Genomic DNA, 18145 nt, shown 5'->3' with positions numbered 1-18145 from the left:
GTAGATCCTAAAGGTCATATTTCTAAGGACAAGCAGGGGGTATATATCATGATTATATATATATTAGTACTAGTATATAAAAATAAGTATATCCATGTACTCTATGTATGGTCACATACTTAAACTATATATTATCACAGATAGTCTAGTATGATCACATACACCTTGTACATACCTTTCGTTGGGTCAGATACGTCCTACTGCAGGAAAATCCATTCTACACACGCTTATAGCTACTTCTACATGTGTATCTCATGATGCAGAGCGTATCTGACCGAACAAAGAGTATGTACGTGGAGTATGTGATCGTACTAAAACATCTATGATGAATATATATATATATATATATATATTATTACTGCTTCATTATTTTTTTAAGAGATACATACAGTATCTTGACTCATCACGCAGTCTACAGCACCGCATCCTGTCCGTTAATATGATATCTTATAACCTCGCAGTGCCGTAGGCTATAGGCTGCTTGTACAGCATATGCATTAACAGTTTTGTCTCTCTGGTAGTTTGGTGGTTGATCGGTCGATCTGCATGCATCGGCTATATATACGTACCACGCAGTATACACACTATGACATGCAGCCGGCCGGAGCTTTGTGACCGATCAGACAAGAGCTTAATTAGCTAACCAACTGAGCATCACTCAGTTAATTGCTCGAGCGAGCTCGATCTCTCTCGCAGTGTAGTGCTGTAGTCTAACCTTTCCCTTTCCATGAGGACGTACGTATTGCGCACGACGACGTGTACACTGCACATTACGTACCGGCGGCCGGGCCGGCATCATCACATGTACTCATGGTTGTTGTAGGTAGGAAGGTCATTGTTGCAGGCAGCTGACATGGACACTACACAAGTATAATACTAAATTAGCGCTTAGCGGCTCCATATTTAGGTGATCATCCATGCATACTGAATCTGGAGGAATAAAAGGACACGTGCACAAAATGCAGTATTATTGCAATGCAGCTGATTATTGTGGTAGTAATATACTGCTTGTAATACTTGTGCGTTATTAATGCATGAGTTCACGACGATTCTGCAGTTAAAATGCTGACCGTGGGCGTTGCTCAGCTGGTAAGAAAGTTTTTCTTGCGGTGGAACTTGTCCATCATTATTCGAATTCTCGATTTGGCACGGACGGATGTTCATATTTTTTTGATTTATTTTAGGATTTTACTTTCGCCAATTCTCTAGAAGTTCTTTTAGTGTAGAGTTATGTGCGTGCATCTGTGTAAACATGCGTGTTTTGAAAACTAAAGACGTTAATGCATGCTGCGGCAATCTGCGGGCCATACTTAGTGAAGGTTCAGGTACAAACCTAGGCCCACTACAGATGACTGAGCGAGCCTTTTAGGCCGGTGGTGTTTGTCACAGGCGCGGTGCTCACTCTCTCCTACTTTTTGTCGAGGAGGACGCAACAAAACGAGAAAAGAAGACGGCGCAGCCCATTATAGGTCAATTTAGCCCGCTGAGTAATTGGGCTGGCTAGGGACAGTTGCAGCGTACGTTCTGCTTGCTTAGCAAACCTCTGGCCTGCTTGGTGCTTGCCGACTGGGTGGTGCCGGTGAGGCGACCCATGACTGAGCTTGTGAATGGAAGGACCGCCCGGAACGTTCAACGGATAAATAGCATGCTTCTAGTGTGCTAGTGATGGGCTTTGAAGATCTTTTCGTCAATTCAGGTTCCGGCCGTGAGTTTCATCCTGGATTCTTCTTCATTGCGGGAGATGGAGAAGGCTCGGCCTGCGGCAGAGACAGTCGGCGGCGGCGGTGGAGACGGCGCTCCTGCTTTGGACTTTTATGTAATTCTTTCTTTTGTCAGGGTGTCCTGTTTAAGGGGATGGATGTAAAAATTCTATGATAATGAAATCCAACCCTTCTTCTTCTAAAAAAAAAAAAGAAGCAAACCTCTGGCCTTTCAGGACTCGCTGGCCAGTGGGGCCTGCACGGCAGTGGCAGGCCAGCCTGCCAGGAAAGCGAAGAAACTCTACGAGGCCTTTCCAACAAGCAGAGAAGACTCAGAAGAGCACATTCTCGGCACATTCCCTTCCCTGCCCATGGTTCCGCCAGGACTCGGGATCCCATCGTGAAGACCCGAGCTCGTCCTCCTCCCACTCGCTCGCTTTCCGCCGCCAGCCCGCCAGCCGGCCGTCGCCTTCTCCTGCATCCTCTTGTCGACGCCATCCATCGTATTCGCCCACGATCTTACCATTTTCTGACGCCCTTTAGCCCGAGCGTGACACTACCGTCGTCTTTGACGGGTCGCCACGCTCTAGAAACTAGACGACGCAGGGGCAGCTTCTCAACCCCCTTTTGACCTCTCTCTCGTGTTTGACTTTTGGCAGGCTTGCTGATCGGAGCTAGCTAGAAGCAGCTCGCTCCACTCCTGCTCTTTCTTTCTCAGCTCCTGGCTCCGGCGATTTCGCTTGGAGCGTTCCTCTGCTGCGTGGAGGTGGCGGTTGCAACCACTCAGCGCGAGAGCACGGGCACGTGTTGACCGTCGCTGTCTCGGATGTCTCCATCCCCATCTCATCCGTCGCCAGCGCCATGAAATCAGAAGGGTGTCCAGATTACGTGGCGCGGCAAGGAAAGGAAAAGGGTAGGCAGCCGCGCTCGGTCGGTGCTGGCTGTTCAGCTGAGCTCGCGAAGCAGCAGCATCTCGGAGGCGGAGGCGGTTAAGCTTTAGCGACGCTTTTGAGCCCGCGGCATCGCGATCGTGTTAGCGCCGCGGATATTCGATTCCCTCGGGAGGGAGGGCGGAGGGGGGAGGAGGCCGCCGGCTCCACGAAGCAAACCAGAGGAAGCTAACCACCCTTCCAATCCAAATCTGCGCGCCTCGATCGCCGCCGGCCCGTCGCCATCCTGCCTGCTCCGCTGCGCCTCCGTCCTCTGCCTCCCGCCCGCCTCCGCCATGTCCGGCGCGGCGGTCCAGGCGGTGGAGCCCCTCCCGGCGGCTGCGGCAGCACCCGCGGCCGCCGCGCCTCAGCCGAGGGGGGCGGCGGGAGGGTGCGGGGGCCCCGCGCGGGCGGCGGCGACGATGGAGCACGTGCGGCTGGCGCTGCGGGAGACGGAGGCGGAGCGGGAGGCGCGGATCCGCGCCGTCTTCGCCTTCTTCGACGCCGCGGGGCGGGGCCACCTCGACCACGCGCAGATCATGGCCGGCCTCGCGGCGCTGCGCGTCCCCGTCCCCGAGGGGGACGCGGGGCCGGGGGCCGGGGCCGAGGACTACGCGCGCGCGCTGCTCCGCGCCTGCGACCGGGACCGCGACGGACGGGTCGGGTACGACGACTTCCGAAGGTACATGGATGACAAGGAGCTCGAGCTCTACCGCATCTTCCAGGCCATCGACGTCGAGCACAACGGCTGCATCCTGCCCGAGGAGCTCTGGCACGCGCTCGTCAAGGCTGGTAAACGCAATGCCGACGCCTCCTGCCCTCCTTACTGCCTCCACTGACTTCCTCGATTTTCTAACGATGATGTCGAAAGAGGTTCTGCAAATTCGATAGTTCCTATAGATGTCATGAGAAACGTAGCTGGCAACTGCGATAAACATAGCTGTGGAAGCTAAATCGTCCACACTTGAGATTCCTAAATCATAATCCAACAGACCAATACATGCTTGTCCTGCAGTATCCCTAATCTAGGCACCCAAATTTAAATTCGGCAAAAGAAGATGCAATGTGGTATATTGATGGACACATCAAGTAAGGTGGTACTTTACTTTTGGTGAGAACAGTCACTCGGCTTTTGTGATGGTTCTAGACTTCTATTGGGGCTATGGGCCTCCTTAGAATAGTAAATCAAGATGATGTCTTTCCATAATTTGGGTATCCTTTTTCAATGATCAGGATGCAGCACAAAGTATTGATGGAGACATGCTGTATGGTGATAGTTTCTTTTTTGAAGCAAATAGATTACCCAGTTGTGTTAGTACTTAGTACTCAACTCTGGCCGTTAGTATCAAAGTGGATAAGTTCAATGTTTCCTAACGTTGAAATTAGTTATTATGTTCTCTTTTTACGTTAGCTCTGAGAAAGATAGTCCATTTTTGCCATGAGAAATGTATCTGGCGGCTATGATTAACTTAGTTCAGTTTTGTTTTTTGCTAGTGGTGGAAGCCAAATCATCTCCCTTGGAAAGTGAAAGCATGATGCAATGCCTGCTTCATGAATAGAGTTAGCATAAACATTGAGCCTTCCTCTACAAACTTTTTCATTGAGATCTGGAACATAAATACGCACGCACATATCACTAAAGTTGATGTGAACGATGCATATGGTGCTTTATATCACTTTGTGCTTTCTCTAAATAAGTAAATATAAGGCCTTTCTTATGTTCTGAAGTTAAACTATACTTTTATACATATCAAACAGATGCACATGATCTGTTCGACTGTTCGTGGTTGTCAACTAGTTGAGCCAATCTAATTCTTCCCTAAATTGTGCGGTAACATTCTGATCTTGGAAATGGAGCAAAAGACTTGAATGCAAACTGTCATTGGTTACACCGTGAATAGTCATGTAGTGTGCCACGCTACCAGCATGTATGCCTTACTCCAAAATTAACAGAATGAAACTGGTCGATTTTGCAACATCATGATTGGAACCTGCTCTAAATTATTCAAGATAATGGGGCTTATGTTATTGTCTTGCTGCTGAGGAATACCACTGGATCTTGGAGCATTCACTTAGGAAAAACGCATATATTGAAGTGTTTAACCTAGGTGGAGTTGAGTTTTGACTTAGTTTGTATTTTCCAACACGATGTCTCAAATTCAGTGGTTTTTATTTTCAACCTAGTAATCAGTTAATATAAATACCACAACATATCCTCTACTGTTGGATCATAAAGCGTATTACTATGGTTTTCACCATTTCAAAATTTTTAACCAGTTTCTATATCTTAATTTGTGTTTATTCATGCGTATTGGATTGTCACCAGAGTCATAAAATAGCCAGAAGGGTCATGTGTAAGTTGTGTATATATGGCTAGCATATGTGGGCCTAACTGTCGCATTCACCATTTCGAAAATAGGAAATAGTTCCTTGTATCTGAAGTTCGTTTTAACTTTGAAAACTACAGCGTGCTTGCTAGGAAATGTAAATAGCTGTGTTCCAAGGAATTGGCTGACAAATCTAGTCTTTGTGATATGTCTTATAAGTAATATCAGATCAATGTTTGCAGGTATTGAAATTGGTGATGAAGAGCTTGCAAGATTCGTTGAGCATGTGGATAAGGACAATGATGGTATTATTACTTTTGAGGAATGGAGAGATTTTCTTTTGCTTTACCCTCACGAAGTGACCATTGAAAACATTTATCATCACTGGGAAAGAGTCTGCCTTGTAGATATAGGTGAGCAGGCTGCTATACCAGAAGGAATAAGGAAACATGTGAGTGCAAGCAAATATCTGATTGCAGGAGGCATTGCTGGTGCAGCATCTCGTACTGCAACCGCACCTCTTGATCGCCTCAAAGTCAATATGCAAGTGCAAACAAACCGTACTACAGTTGCACATGCAGTTAAGAGTATATGGCGAGAGGGCGGTCTAGTGGGTTTTTTCAGAGGGAATGGATTGAATGTGGTAAAAGTTGCTCCAGAAAGTGCTATAAGGTTCTACACCTATGAAATGCTTAAAGAATACATAATGAAAAGTAAAGGAGAAGATAAGAGTGACATTGGTACCTCTGGACGTCTCATGGCTGGTGGGTTGGCTGGTGCTGTTGCCCAGACAGCGATTTATCCCATTGATTTAGTGAAGACTCGTCTACAGACTTATGAACGAGGCAGGATTCCTAGCCTTGGTGCACTATCAAGGGATATATGGATACATGAAGGTCCCCGAGCGTTCTACAGAGGCCTTGTTCCATCATTGCTTGGCATGGTCCCTTATGCTGGAATTGATCTTACTGTTTATGAGACACTGAAAGAAATGTCGAAGACATATATCCTCAAGGACAGCGGTACACTTCTACCAGAATCTGTTCACACTTCAGCCCTTTTACTTCTCAATTGTTGTCACTAAATCATGATTTTATGATGTAGATCCTGGCCCTTTAGTACAGTTGGGCTGTGGAACAGTCTCTGGAGCTCTAGGGGCAACATGTGTTTACCCTTTACAAGTCATCAGAACAAGGTGAGCAGTAGATTTTCTTGATTGAAATGTACACTTGTACAACCTTGGAGCTCTGTCCCTCACACATGCCCATACACGCATTCTTTTCATTAATGGTACTTACAGAATACAAGCTCAGCCAGCCAATTCAGAGGATCGATATAGAGGAATGACTGATTGTTTTCGGAGAACATTACAGCGTGAAGGATTTTCTGGATTTTACAAAGGGCTTGTACCAAATCTTCTTAAAGTGGTGCCAGCTGCAAGTATTACCTATCTTGTTTATGAGACGATGAAGAAAAGTCTCTCCCTAGATTAACTATTGTGTACCAGCAACTGAGTGTAGAGATAGTATTGCGCATGCCATTCCTGGATAAGTAGGTGCTAACGTAACATCTCTGAAGTGTGAGAGTATTTTGCCCTCAAGATAGAGTAAAAGCGGGGCATTCTCATTCTTACTGACAAAAATAAAAAGGTGATATTATGGTACAGAAATCAAGGGTCCAAACTGGAATACAGGTAGTTGTCCTTTGTCAACCTCTGCTACAAGTATTTCTTTTTATGCCTTTTTTCTTCTGCTTATATGATATTATGGTACTTATAATCTGCATCTAAGAAAAACTTTTTGATCAACAATACCATAAAGGGATTTGTGGATGAGGGGAATTGATCTAGTAATCTCTTGGATTTTATTTGAATTTTATTTAATTATAATGATTCGGATCCAATCACACAGACTACAGAAGGCGCTAAAGATAGATTGTAGCATACTGTACTGACAGTGGCTAGCTAATCCATGTTCCCTAGGGGATTAGTTGATTTTTTCTTATTTGTAATTCTCATAAGTAATACAGACCATGGATACTTCATTAATGGTGAAGTATTTGCTATGGATCATTTAGGAGTCTATACTAGCAACTACTTACATTTTGAAGTCTGAGAGAATAAAATCATCTTAGCAGCTCGATTCGGTCTAAGCAACCTTGACATCAGTGCAACATACTTGGGTCATCAACTAAGTGATGCTCTGAAACATACCCATTCCTTGTGCCTTGTTAAAGTTTATGTCAGAGATTGGTTAGTAAGCATGCTCATGTCTTACGATGGAAATAATGTCACACAGTCTGCCTGTTCATTATTTGGCTAGGTAAAGCTCTCTTGGTAACAAATCTTTCACAAGGAACTGTCATCGTATTTCATGGGCAATTTCCTTCTCTTCCTGTGGTTTTGTGAGAAGTACATGCTTCCTATATTAACTAATGCCTGAGATTTTAAAAATTGTCTCCGGAATAGAATAAATCTACACTGTACTGATTCACAATTTCTATATTTGTCTTTGTCTTTGGTGATTCTCTTCTTCCATCGGGCTTGGATTTTCCCCTTTTATTGGCATAGCCTTAAAAGCTGGAATGTGATACTAGTGCAGTAATGCTACCTTTTCTACTTCATGTCGTTTGATGCATTGCAAAAAAGGGGACTCATTATGTGCTAAATGATGGTACACTAACATATCATACAAGAAAAAATGGTTATGTACTACAACCCACAAAACTGCATCAACGAATGTAGCAAAACACCTTTTATCTTTGTTCTGACGGTGCTTTCGCATGTTTCAGTGTACAGGCGGAATCTCCGGCACATAGTTATCTGTTGAGGCGATTTTGTTCATACAATTTGTGACCGTTACAGTGGGGCATTTCCACCTTAGTCCAACTGCCTGCGCTTCTGAGCTTTTGACAGAAGCTGTCTGTGACCTTTACTGACACAGCAGTTGCCTGCGAAAAAGGTTGCTTCATATATATTCTATTTGTGTTTACCATACATGTTCAGTGATGAGCCTGTATTGCATCAGTGCGCAGCTCACGAATGCGATACCTTTTGCCTATTTGATAAATGTAAGAGATGGTAAACTGATGCATGTTCATAAACCAATGCGGATCCTCTCACATATTCCATGGAGCTCTGCTGGAGTGTTGGATGCATGGTTACCTGATAGACCTGGCGAGCAGAACGTTTGTGGGTGCCTGGAGACCGGTGCAGATTGGTTGCTGGGAAGAATGGTTCTTCCAGTTGATAATACTGACCCTTATCCTTTCCATGCCCGTGATTCTGCAATTGCATCTGAGAGCATGTACGTTTCAGAAGTTATTGTTTGCTCACTGGACGTAAGCTGTGTTTTACATTGGAGACTCACGAGATTTTTCTTCTTCTTTTTTTGACTAGGGTGCTGTTCGGATCCATATAGCAAAAGAGCAAAAGGGCAAAATTTTTGCCATTTGCTAAAAGTGGCAAAAATTTTGCCCTTAGATGTGTTCGGATCCTCCAGCAAAAAAATTTGCCCTTTTGATGTCTCGGCCTCCGCCCCCGCCGTCCGCCGCCCGGCCTCCGCGCCTCGGCCTCCGCCCCCGCCGTCCGCCGCCCGGCCTCCGCCCCCCCCCCCCCCCGCCGCCCGGCCTCCGCCCGCCCCGCCGCCCGACCCCGCGCCTTGGCCTCCGGCGCCCGCCGCCCGACCCCGCGCGAGATTGGGGGATTCGGGGGCGGAGGCCGGGCGGTGGGGGCGGAGGCCGGGCGGCAGGGGCGGGGGGCGGAGGCGGCGGAGGCCGGGCGGCGGACGGCGGGGGCGGAGGCCGGGCGGCGGGGGCGGGGGGGGGGGGCGGGCGGAGGGGGCGGAGGCCGGGCGGGGGGCGGAGGCCAAGGCGCGGGGTCGGGCGGCGGCGTCGGAATTTGCTATTTTGCTACCTCGTCTCGCTCTTTCCCTTTCAACGGGTGGTGTTCGGGTGTAAACGGAAAAAAACGGCAACTATTTTCCCTTTTGCCCTTTTACGGTTGGATCCGAACAGGGTCCAGGACTCGCGAGATTGTTGCTACTGCTAGCTTCAGGGGTCAGATTGGTCTTACCTCTGACACTGACACGTCTCGAATTTAAGGAGGTTTCGGCGCCTAGACTAGACAACCTCATCGCGATCCCTGCTTTCCGACGGCGACGGCGCAGGCGGGACATCTGGCAGCTCTCGCCGCTGCCGACGAGCGCTCCTAGGACCCTCGCGGACACCTGGGCGGATCCGGTCGCCGAGGACCCAGGCCGCAACCAAATGGCATCTCGCCGGCTCTTGAGGTCGCGTCGATCCACCCGGCCGTGCCAAGTGTCCCGACAGCAACGGCTCTTCTTCGGCGACCTGGCCCCAACCACCCGCGCCTCGGCGGTCGGCACGCGACGCAGGCCGCGGTCGAGACGCGACGTCCAGTGCGGCCGTGCTGGACGGGCAAGCAAGCACAGCGGTCGGCGACCCCGCGCGGCGCGGATGCTCCGGGGACCGCGCCGCTGGTGCGTCCGCCGCGTGCGCGCCTTTCGCCGTGGCGTCGTACGCGTGTCCCGAACCATTTCTGGGCGTGCCGTCCCGGCCGAATCCGGCACCAGGGTCAGGTCGGACATGTCGCTGTCGCCCTCGGCTCTTTCCAGGATCACAGGACGCCGTTGGGACAGGTGGCTGCACAGCCGCTGCCGGCCGTTTCTGGCCGGGGACACCTGGCGCTGCCCGTCGTGCTCGAGGACGTTGTACAGCCAAAAGTGGCTCTGGACTCTGGAGCGCGGCCTCCACGCGACAAGTGAGTGCCCCGACGGCGATGGCTCTCCGACCGACGAAGGCACCTGCCCTCACCTGCTCACCTGCCCCCGGCGGATCGGAGCCGCGCGGCAGGACCGGAAGCGCCGCGGAAAGGAGACGACGGGACAGCTCCACAGACCAGAGGCAACGAACCCACCACCGCGACGCAGACGTGGGGTGCCGGTGCGGGCGACGGGCCCAGCCGAGCCGCCGCATGGGGTCCCCGGCCGGTGGTGACGCGAGTGCGGCCACCGATTTCTCGCCGGCGTTGCTGGAAGAGCACTTACGCCGGCCACGGATCGTGCTGGCTGTTGCTATCCATCCTCCTGACGCACTGCCAATGCACAGGAAGTTGTGCCGAACCACAGTGTGTCGCTTTCTCCGAGCTGGTCTCGTACGTCACTGCCGGTGACGTCAATGCACCAGTGCGCCCAAATTGCGAAAGTCGCCCTTGAGCAGGACAAGCTTGACGCACTTTCAGGTTGCAGCAGCACGGCCAAACAGTTGGTTTTAACGGGTACTCCTAGATAAAGGTAGTACTCTAAACTGCTATCGCCAATAACCACGTTCTGAGAAGGCATCTTTCCACAAAATATAGTATTATCTCAAACGAACCCACACTCGCCTTGTAAAGGTATGCACGCATATCAACTCCTAATCTCCTATATGTATCTGCAAGAGAGTATAAATTGATGAAGTCATCGTATATGTCTTCTATTTTGACAAACTCAAAGACATATCATCTACTTCCTCCGGCCACAAAAGAATGCAACTCTGATTTCAAACTCTGATTTTCCAAGGAGTAAAACAATTTTAAATTTAAAAAAATTATATAAAATAGTATTAATATTTATGTTACAAAATAAGTATTATAAGATTAATCGTGTAATATATTTTTATACTAAATCTATCTGATGATATAAATGCTAATAATTTTCTATATAAATTTGGTTAAATTTGAAATTATTTGACTCTTCGAGAAGTGAGAGTTGTATTTTTTTTTAGACGGAGCATTAGAATAGAACAAGCGTTTCATCTTTAACATTAGTCCCCATCGTTGTTAGGCCGGAACTAATGTTGGCATTAGTCTCCGAATCCAACAGTTAGTTCCTTCCTAGCAGATAGGAGGCTCCCTTCGTAGAAGATAGGAGCCATTGAGTCCTAGTTGGTGACTTCAACCAGGACTAATTTTAGTAGTCCCGGTCGAAGCCACCAACCGGAACTAAAAGCTGCGATACGCATTAGTTCTGGCTATGGCTCCGGACCGAGACTAAAATAACTCTTTTAGTCCTGAATGAAATCAACAGCCGGGATCGAAGGTTTTTCACGAGCTCCTAATATACTATCCTTTCTTTATTGGCAACATATCAGGTGCAAACCAGGCTGTCCGTGCAAACCCGTGCAAACCAACTAACAAAACTCGCAAAAAATTCTCAAAAAAATTATGTATATACTTCATAGCCTTCCTTACCACTATATGTTTTTCTTTTTTTATCTCTTAACATATGATGAATCTGAACTTGAAATTTTATATAGTGGTAGAGTAGTCTATGAAGTATATACATAATTTTTTTGAGAATTTTTTACGACTTTTGTTAGTTGGTTTGCACGGATTTGCACGGACAGTCTGGTTTGCACCTGATATGTTGCATTTTTTATTTCATCCTCCGAAAGTCTAACTACCTCTCTCTCTCCCTCCTCCTCATCTTCCTGCTGCAACTCTCCACCCTTCTCCTCTCATCTCCTCTGCCTGCTCTCCTTATCTCCCACGAGCCACGAGCACAGCAATCAAGCGGCCGGTGCCCCGGCGCGGCCGACTTGGCCAGCTCCAGCGGGCGGCGCGGCCAGGGGCAGCTCGACATGACCCCGGCGGGCGGTGGCGCGGCCAGGCCTGGCGGGGCCAGGGGCGGGCGGCACGGCCAGACCCCGCTCGGCCTGGCCCCGATGGGCGGCGGCTCGGCCAGGCCCTGGAGGGGGCAGCCTCGACTTGGCCCCGGCGGGCACGGACGCTGGTGAGATTATTTTTTTTATTTTTTTAAAAATATGTATACGTGGTCGGGATTGATTTGTGAATGATTCGTCTGTGGTTGTTATTGATTTTGTGAATGATTGATTTGTGATTGTAATTTTGGAGAAATTTTTGAATTTGGAGAAGCTGGCCCATGCGCGGGAGCCGACGAGCTAATTTTTTTTGTTTCTGAAAACTTATATTAGTCATGGTTGAATAGCCGCCGGGACAAAAGGCTAAACACATTAGTCTCGGATAGGCAGTCCTGGTTGGGAAACCGGGACTAAAACTGTTTCCCAACCGGGACCAAAGAAGGATTCTGTACTCTGGAGTACCATTAAATAATAGCGTTTATTGCAGAAATTAATCAAAAAAATGTGAGAGACTTGAGCGGAGGTGGTAATTCTGCCACAAGAAATACAATAACTATCTAAGCTATGCTCAGCTCACTATGTAAGAAGCTTTATTAGCAAGATCTCTGCATAAGAAAAATTAGGATCCATGTATCTTAGTATTTTTCTTTAGTTTATATTAGATATTTATTATTAGGCAAGTCTTTGTACTACTCAACTAGGAATCTTTAGCTAAGGTTATAAATATATACCCACAGCTATTATAAAATGATATCTTGCAATTAATACATCAATACAATTTTCTTCTTGGCTCAATGCCAAATTCTAGAAGTAAGAGTAATGTAGCTACTTAGTGTCTTCTTCGGTAAACAGAGCTACATCACCTGGACCTCCGGTTTGCTTGCAAGCATCGCTATTGTTAGGTGCTCTAGGTTTTGATTATCGGCGCATTGCTGTATTTCGGCCGGTTCATCTACCCGTTATCGATTCCTATTATATCTTGTAAGGTTGTATCGTTCGAGCTCTTGCTAGATCTGATAGAATCACAGTTATCTTGACCTTATTTAGATCTATCGGTTTATATCTATTGAATTTTTTTAGCTGCTAGTAAAAAATTGATTTTATTAATGAAAGCATCAGATTAGTTCTCATTTGCCCATAGTTTCTTTTCTGGAACTTTGCTGAGCTGTTACCGAACTTTTATCTCATCACATTTAGATTCATCGGCCAGTGACTTTTAAATCTACCGTCGGACTGCCAGCATTGTCTCATTTAGATCCAATCTGACTGGTGGTGACGCTAGATTAATTGTTATCAGTTTGTTGGTCCTATTCATGACCATTTATTTGTTCGGTGATCTCAGTTTGTTGATTCTATTTGCCTGATCGCATCGGCCATTGGGCATCAGCTCGATGTACTTCAATTCTATAATCTAGCTGACAGATCTTCATATTCAATTCTATAATCTAGCTGACAGATCTTCATATATATTATTTTTTCCAAGAGTTATATTGGTTTAGCACTGTAATTCTATTAACTGTCCGATATCGATATGATGCCGTAACATACCTTGTCAACCTTCGAACCTTAAATTTTCGTATATATTATTTTTCCAAGAGTTGTATCAACTTAACACTGTGATTGTGATTCTATTAACTGATCGATATGATACCATAATATACCTTCAGTTGAATGGTTAAACTGACTTGCACACTCCGAATCTAAAGAAGTTAAAAGCCTACGCTGGAGTTAAATAAATCTCACAGCCAAATTTGCTGCGCGCGAGGAATCATCCTAGTCCCATGGGAGAGATGAATCACTCCATGGTCCATAGACGAACAGAAATGCAACAGCAAGATCCCGTGCTCCTTGCCTAAAATAAAAGGATCCCGTGCTCCCTCGCAATCAAGAGAGATTTTCCGCGAAGACTGATGCGTGTGTACGTGCAGATAAGCTTGGGTGAGAAACGTGCGCTCTAGGAGAAGACCAGCACGACCGACCAGCTGCGGAAGCTAGCGCCGCGCGGCAGACGGCTGGCAGTCCTGGCACGACGTCGCCGGTGCACACGCCTCCTGCCCGCCACGTTCCGGAGCGTGTGCAGCGCAGGTCGACGGACTCGAGCAGGTGTGCTGTGCTCCGGCCGCCGGTCTCTGCATGGGCGCCACCTCTCCTCCCCGTACCCCCTCCAGATTTTGCAGGCCGGCGACGTCGGCCGCCGGTTGGGTTGACATCCGAGAGCGACGCGGCAGGGACGGATCCCGCCGCTCGAGGACCACGCGACGCGACCAAACGCCGCCGCGCGCTCTCGGCTTCCCGGCCCCCGCGGGCGGCAAGTGCCCCGACAGAGACGGCGCTCCCGTCCCGGCGCGAGCAGGAGCCCCGCGGCCACCTGGCGCCCCGCGTGGCGGCGCTCCGGAGAACCGCGACGCCCGCAGGTGCGCTCGCGGCGAGACGAGGCGCCCAAGTTCACGTGCGCTTCTGCCGATCTTTCGCGTGGGCAGGGCGGTGCGGTGCGCACGGGCGTCGTGCGACTCCGAAACGGCCGGGCCCCGGCCCGTTGGTCGGCCGGCCGCTTAGATCCTGCCGTCGTCGGTCGGAAGCCCGGGATGGACAAGTGCTGCTGGCGCGTGCTCCCGCTGACGACGGGTGTACGACGACGGTGCTTGGGCGGGCCGGGCCACTACTTTCCGCCCACTACTCGCGCCACGGGATGCTGCAGCGAAGCTTCACGCGCCGTTCCCTTTCTCTGAAGCTCTTGGCCCTTCCCGTGACCGCGCGCCCTCTCCAAAGGCACTGGCGTCTCGAGATCGCAATGCTTCAGGCCGGAGATGGTCCCGGTACGCTCCACGAAACCTCGTCGATTCCAAGCACGAACGTGCAACCTGAGATTTGGTACTGGTAATTTCTTTTTTAAAAAAAGCTAATCCACAAACGTGCAGCCTGAGATTTGTTACTGGCTTTCTCTTTTTTTCCTTGATACAAATCGGCGTGCCTCAGGACGGCGATTTGTGCGTGGCCCGTTCCAGTCGATCTGACGCTCAAGCAGCGTGACGCAGCGCGATTCGGCCATGCGGCGCGGCGGCACGAACGGCGCCGCCTTGGGCACTCTTGGCCTAACGCACTTGCTGATTGACCCTTGAGCAGCTCACGAGATACCTGGCCACCAGTCGAACGGCAAAGGCAAAGCACAGACAGAAAGCAGGATCTTTCGGAAACAAGCTGTTAGTAGTGGGTTTGACAGGTTCAAGTGGTACTTGTACTTGGTAGTTGGAGTGTACGTACCGAGCCGATACAGTACAGATATACCAACCATTCTCATCGTACGGCCACTGCTGACAGTAGTGCGCCACCTTGTGTACTGCGTGTTTGGTGAGCCTGGCAGAGCAGACAGGGGAGCAGACAGAGCCAGGACTGCCATGGACCGGGCCAACATACATGAGGCAGGCAACAGTAGGTGGTTTTGGCAGGTACAAACTAGATGAAGCACTCCCGAATCTGGATTGCCAAAAAAAAAAAAACTACTTCCTATGGCGATGTAGAGCAGATTGAGCATGCCTGGGGACTTGGGGAGTGCTGACCTGACGGAGGGCGGAGCCGCGACGAGCCCAGGCGGCCGGCATCGGGAATGGAAGCCAGCCACGTTCCGAAACGGGAAGAACCAGGACAAGGCCCCCGGCCGTCCTCGGCGCCTGCCACCGTCACGGCGCCGAGCGCGCGCCGGTGGACGAACAGGTGGGTGGTGTCCCGCCGCATGGGCGCCACCTAGTACATGTGTGCCACGGCGACGTCACTGCATGCGCCATGCGCCAGTGCATGCTGCTCCGACTGTGGGCATGTACCAGTCCTACTCGGCCAGGTGGAGCGTATCTGCGTCATCCCATAGCAGGAGGCTTGACTTCGAATTTGTAGCCGGGGAATGTACGAGTACACCCACATGTGAATTTTATGCTCGACTGCTACGAAACGCCTCATACGTTTCGATTTCAGACACCTCTCTCTTCTGCAGCATGCTCGTTCAAAACAAAACGAGTCTTAAACGATGTTTGACCTTGGGCTCTAGCACACCTGCACAGGACGAAGTTTCTTCTCTCTTTTTCTTTTTTTGAAAGGCAGAACGAAGTTTCTTCTCTGCCGTTCCTGTTGCAGTGATTTTTCGAAGGAAAAAATACACGAAAAAGTACTCCAGACATTCCTTAGAAGATTCAGCGCTGCCCTAGCTAGAGAACAAAACAAGTCAAATCCAGGTCACTGTGCGGATAGAACCTGTCGGTACTCCGAGTACCCTTCTTCCCTGGGAAACCGCTCACCTGTTTCACACAGAATCATCGACCGTTCAACAGCTGCGAATCAAAGGAGACTCTTTTCTCCACAAGCAAGTCTTCTTATCCTATGGTTTGGCGGTTTGTAGCCACGCGCCTTCGTGGTGCCATGCCTCCACGGGCCCTGAAGTCAAAGGGCACCATGGACGGAGTCCGCGCGACCCATGCGCAGCAACCACCGCGAAATAACGCTATAAAACGGGGCGCTCCATTTGTTTTCGTCACAAATTATTAGAGGATGGCAGCTTTTTTTTGTGCGATCGTATTGACCATTTTTATTGGGTCCGCTTCCTAGTTGCTTTCTCGTCTCCACCTCCTCCTACATACGGGTTGGTCGTCCTCCCCGCATCCTACTAGCTTACGTACCCCTCCACACACGGTCATCGTCCAGTCAAACCGGGAATGTCTAGACCCGTGCCGTCGAGCGTTTCACTTTTCCCATGCCCAAAAATAGAAACACTTACTATTGAACACGTGACGATAACGATTTTCCTTGGAGAACAAGCACGCGTCTCAGGCAGCGCGGGAGTTTTAAGAACACGGAGAAAAATACGCATTTGTACACCGAGGGAGGCAGTAAATAATAAATCCTAGTAAAAAAAGATAAGCTCGTCGAACAAAAAAGAAAATCACCCTTGTCCCGTGCCTAACCACTAACCGCAAGCAACCGGCCGGCGTACGCAGCCATCGAAACCATACGTGTCGTGCGGACGAGGGACGGGCCAGCCAGGCAGCCCGCCGCGAGTTGCCTGCCGGCTCCAGCTCTTCGCCGAAGGCGACCGCGAATGGATGGGCCGTCGGCTCGGAAAAGGAGATTAGAGTAGCCGTAATCGCCTTGGAGTTTGGAGTTCGGAGAGAGCCCGCGGGCCACCCCCTCCCATCCTGCGTGCGCGGCCGCGCCTTTATTACCCTCGCGCAGCTGGCGGCAGGGGCTCCCCTCGCACCACCACCACACCGCCCCGTCCCCCCCGAGAAAGCAAGCGGACCAGCGCGGCGACGGAGGAGTCAGCCGCCATCGAGGAGAAGAAGGAAAGCGCCCGGAGCCGAGAGCCGGAGAGCGCGCCGCCCGCCCGCCTAACGACAGGAGAAGAGGCCCTTCCCCACCTACCGAGGAGGCGAGAAGCGGAGGGGTCAGACAGGGCGCCATGTCCTCCTCGTCGTCGTCGATGGGGGGCTCCCTGGCGCTCGCGGCCGCCACGGCCGTCGCGTTCTCGGGCTCCCTCGTCATCTTCTCGCTCTGCCGCGCCCACCTGTCCCACGACGCCGACGCCGACCCTGCCCCGGCCGGGGCCCTCCGCCCCTGCCTCTCCTCAGGTACGTACGACGCGCCCCGACCTGACGGCGACCGCTTCTCTCTGCGGCGGATGGGGGCGGACGGGATTTCTCACGCTCTGTTCTTTCTTTCTCGGTTATTTTGCAGAGAAGCGCCGGCGCGGGGGCAGGGTGAGGCGCAGCAAGGCGGAGAAGCGGGTGCGGTTCGCGGCCGACGTCGTCGACAATGAGGGCGCCCCGCGCCCGACCCGGACTTCCCCCGCTGCGGCGGGCACCTGCCGGGGCGCCGCGGCCGCGGAGCCGGACGAGCGGACGATGATGCCGCCCAACCGGGAGGCGCTCTACCGCGGCATGCTCCGCGACCGCTCCGCCCACCGGGTCACCTGCTCCTACTGACCCCGACCGCCGCCGCCGGCCGGAGGGCGGAATTAGCTTTTCCTTTCGTGCGGCGCTAGTCTTCGGTAGGCAGGCTGTTGACTTCCGGTTTCGTCCGTCCTTCTAGACGAGCGCCTGTTAATAGATTTTTCTAGTGTTTTCCTTCTCTATTTTTACGCGTTGTAGATTAAATTTTTAGTCTTGTATAATTTCGCGTGCGTTCGGGCGAGGAAGCTCTGCTCTGTAAATATGCTGCGATTTCATCAGAAGTCAGAAGAGGGTGAAGAAAAAAATTGAAGCCATCGCTTGCTTCCACCACGAGACTCCCGCACGGATTTGCTTGTGAACGCAGGCGAAGACGCAGTAAAAGTCGCAAAAGGAAAAAGGTTAAAAGCGACACCCCGGTGAATGCGTGGCCGGGGGGGGGGGGTGGTGGTGGGGGAGGGTGCCGTGGGAACGGCGCTCACGACTCGGCGGCCGCGGGCCGCGTGACCGGAGGACGGAGGCTCGCGATCGGCGGCGGGCAGTACGCGGCACGCGCGTGCGGCGGGTCGAGCTGGAGACGGATGGGCGGCGGCAGCCGA

At 50.7% G+C, this 18145-nt stretch overlaps 3 protein-coding genes across 3 annotated transcripts; all 3 read left to right on the top strand.

The window, feature by feature from the left end:
* Positions 1-2387: 2387 nt before the first annotated feature.
* LOC112878438 (calcium-binding mitochondrial carrier protein SCaMC-3-like) lies at positions 2388-8015 on the top strand. The gene is made up of 5 exons (XM_025942934.1): positions 2388-3421; positions 5199-5978; positions 6061-6151; positions 6257-6649; positions 7747-8015. The coding sequence occupies exons 1-4, from the start codon at positions 2926-2928 to the stop codon at positions 6447-6449; spliced, it is 1560 nt and encodes a 519-aa protein (XP_025798719.1). The 5' UTR covers positions 2388-2925; the 3' UTR covers positions 6450-6649; positions 7747-8015.
* Positions 8016-9561: 1546 nt separating this feature from the next.
* LOC112885327 lies at positions 9562-15604 on the top strand. Its single transcript, XM_025950967.1, has 3 exons — positions 9562-9736; positions 13560-14487; positions 14593-15604. The coding sequence occupies exons 1-3, from the start codon at positions 9562-9564 to the stop codon at positions 14726-14728; spliced, it is 1239 nt and encodes a 412-aa protein (XP_025806752.1). The 3' UTR covers positions 14729-15604.
* Positions 15605-16794: 1190 nt separating this feature from the next.
* On the top strand, positions 16795-17879 carry LOC112893946. The gene is made up of 2 exons (XM_025961487.1): positions 16795-17228; positions 17335-17879. Exons 1-2 carry the CDS (start codon positions 17060-17062, stop codon positions 17580-17582), a joined length of 417 nt encoding a protein of 138 aa, XP_025817272.1. The 5' UTR covers positions 16795-17059; the 3' UTR covers positions 17583-17879.
* Positions 17880-18145: the final 266 nt, after the last annotated feature.

The sequence above is a fragment of the Panicum hallii genome, chromosome 1, assembly GCF_002211085.1.
Source record: "Panicum hallii strain FIL2 chromosome 1, PHallii_v3.1, whole genome shotgun sequence".
In the NCBI taxonomy this organism is placed as follows: domain Eukaryota; kingdom Viridiplantae; phylum Streptophyta; class Magnoliopsida; order Poales; family Poaceae; genus Panicum; species Panicum hallii.
The sequence above is the reverse complement of the archived record's forward strand: the minus strand, read 5'-3'. Positions and strand labels throughout refer to the sequence as shown.

Coding starts and splice junctions, on each gene's coding strand:
- LOC112878438 (XM_025942934.1), top strand. CDS start 2,926: ATGTCCGGCGCGGCGGTCCAGGCGGTGGAGCCCCTCCCGGCGGCTGCG. Junction 5,979..6,060: donor ATATATCCTCAAGGACAGCG/GTACACTTCTAC, acceptor TTTATGATGTAG/ATCCTGGCCCTTTAGTACAG. Junction 6,152..6,256: donor TTACAAGTCATCAGAACAAG/GTGAGCAGTAGA, acceptor TGGTACTTACAG/AATACAAGCTCAGCCAGCCA.
- LOC112885327 (XM_025950967.1), top strand. CDS start 9,562: ATGTCGCTGTCGCCCTCGGCTCTTTCCAGGATCACAGGACGCCGTTGG. Junction 9,737..13,559: donor GCGCGGCCTCCACGCGACAA/GTGAGTGCCCCG, acceptor AGCTTGGGTGAG/AAACGTGCGCTCTAGGAGAA. Junction 14,488..14,592: donor AACGTGCAACCTGAGATTTG/GTACTGGTAATT, acceptor GGCGTGCCTCAG/GACGGCGATTTGTGCGTGGC.
- LOC112893946 (XM_025961487.1), top strand. CDS start 17,060: ATGTCCTCCTCGTCGTCGTCGATGGGGGGCTCCCTGGCGCTCGCGGCC. Junction 17,229..17,334: donor CCGCCCCTGCCTCTCCTCAG/GTACGTACGACG, acceptor GTTATTTTGCAG/AGAAGCGCCGGCGCGGGGGC.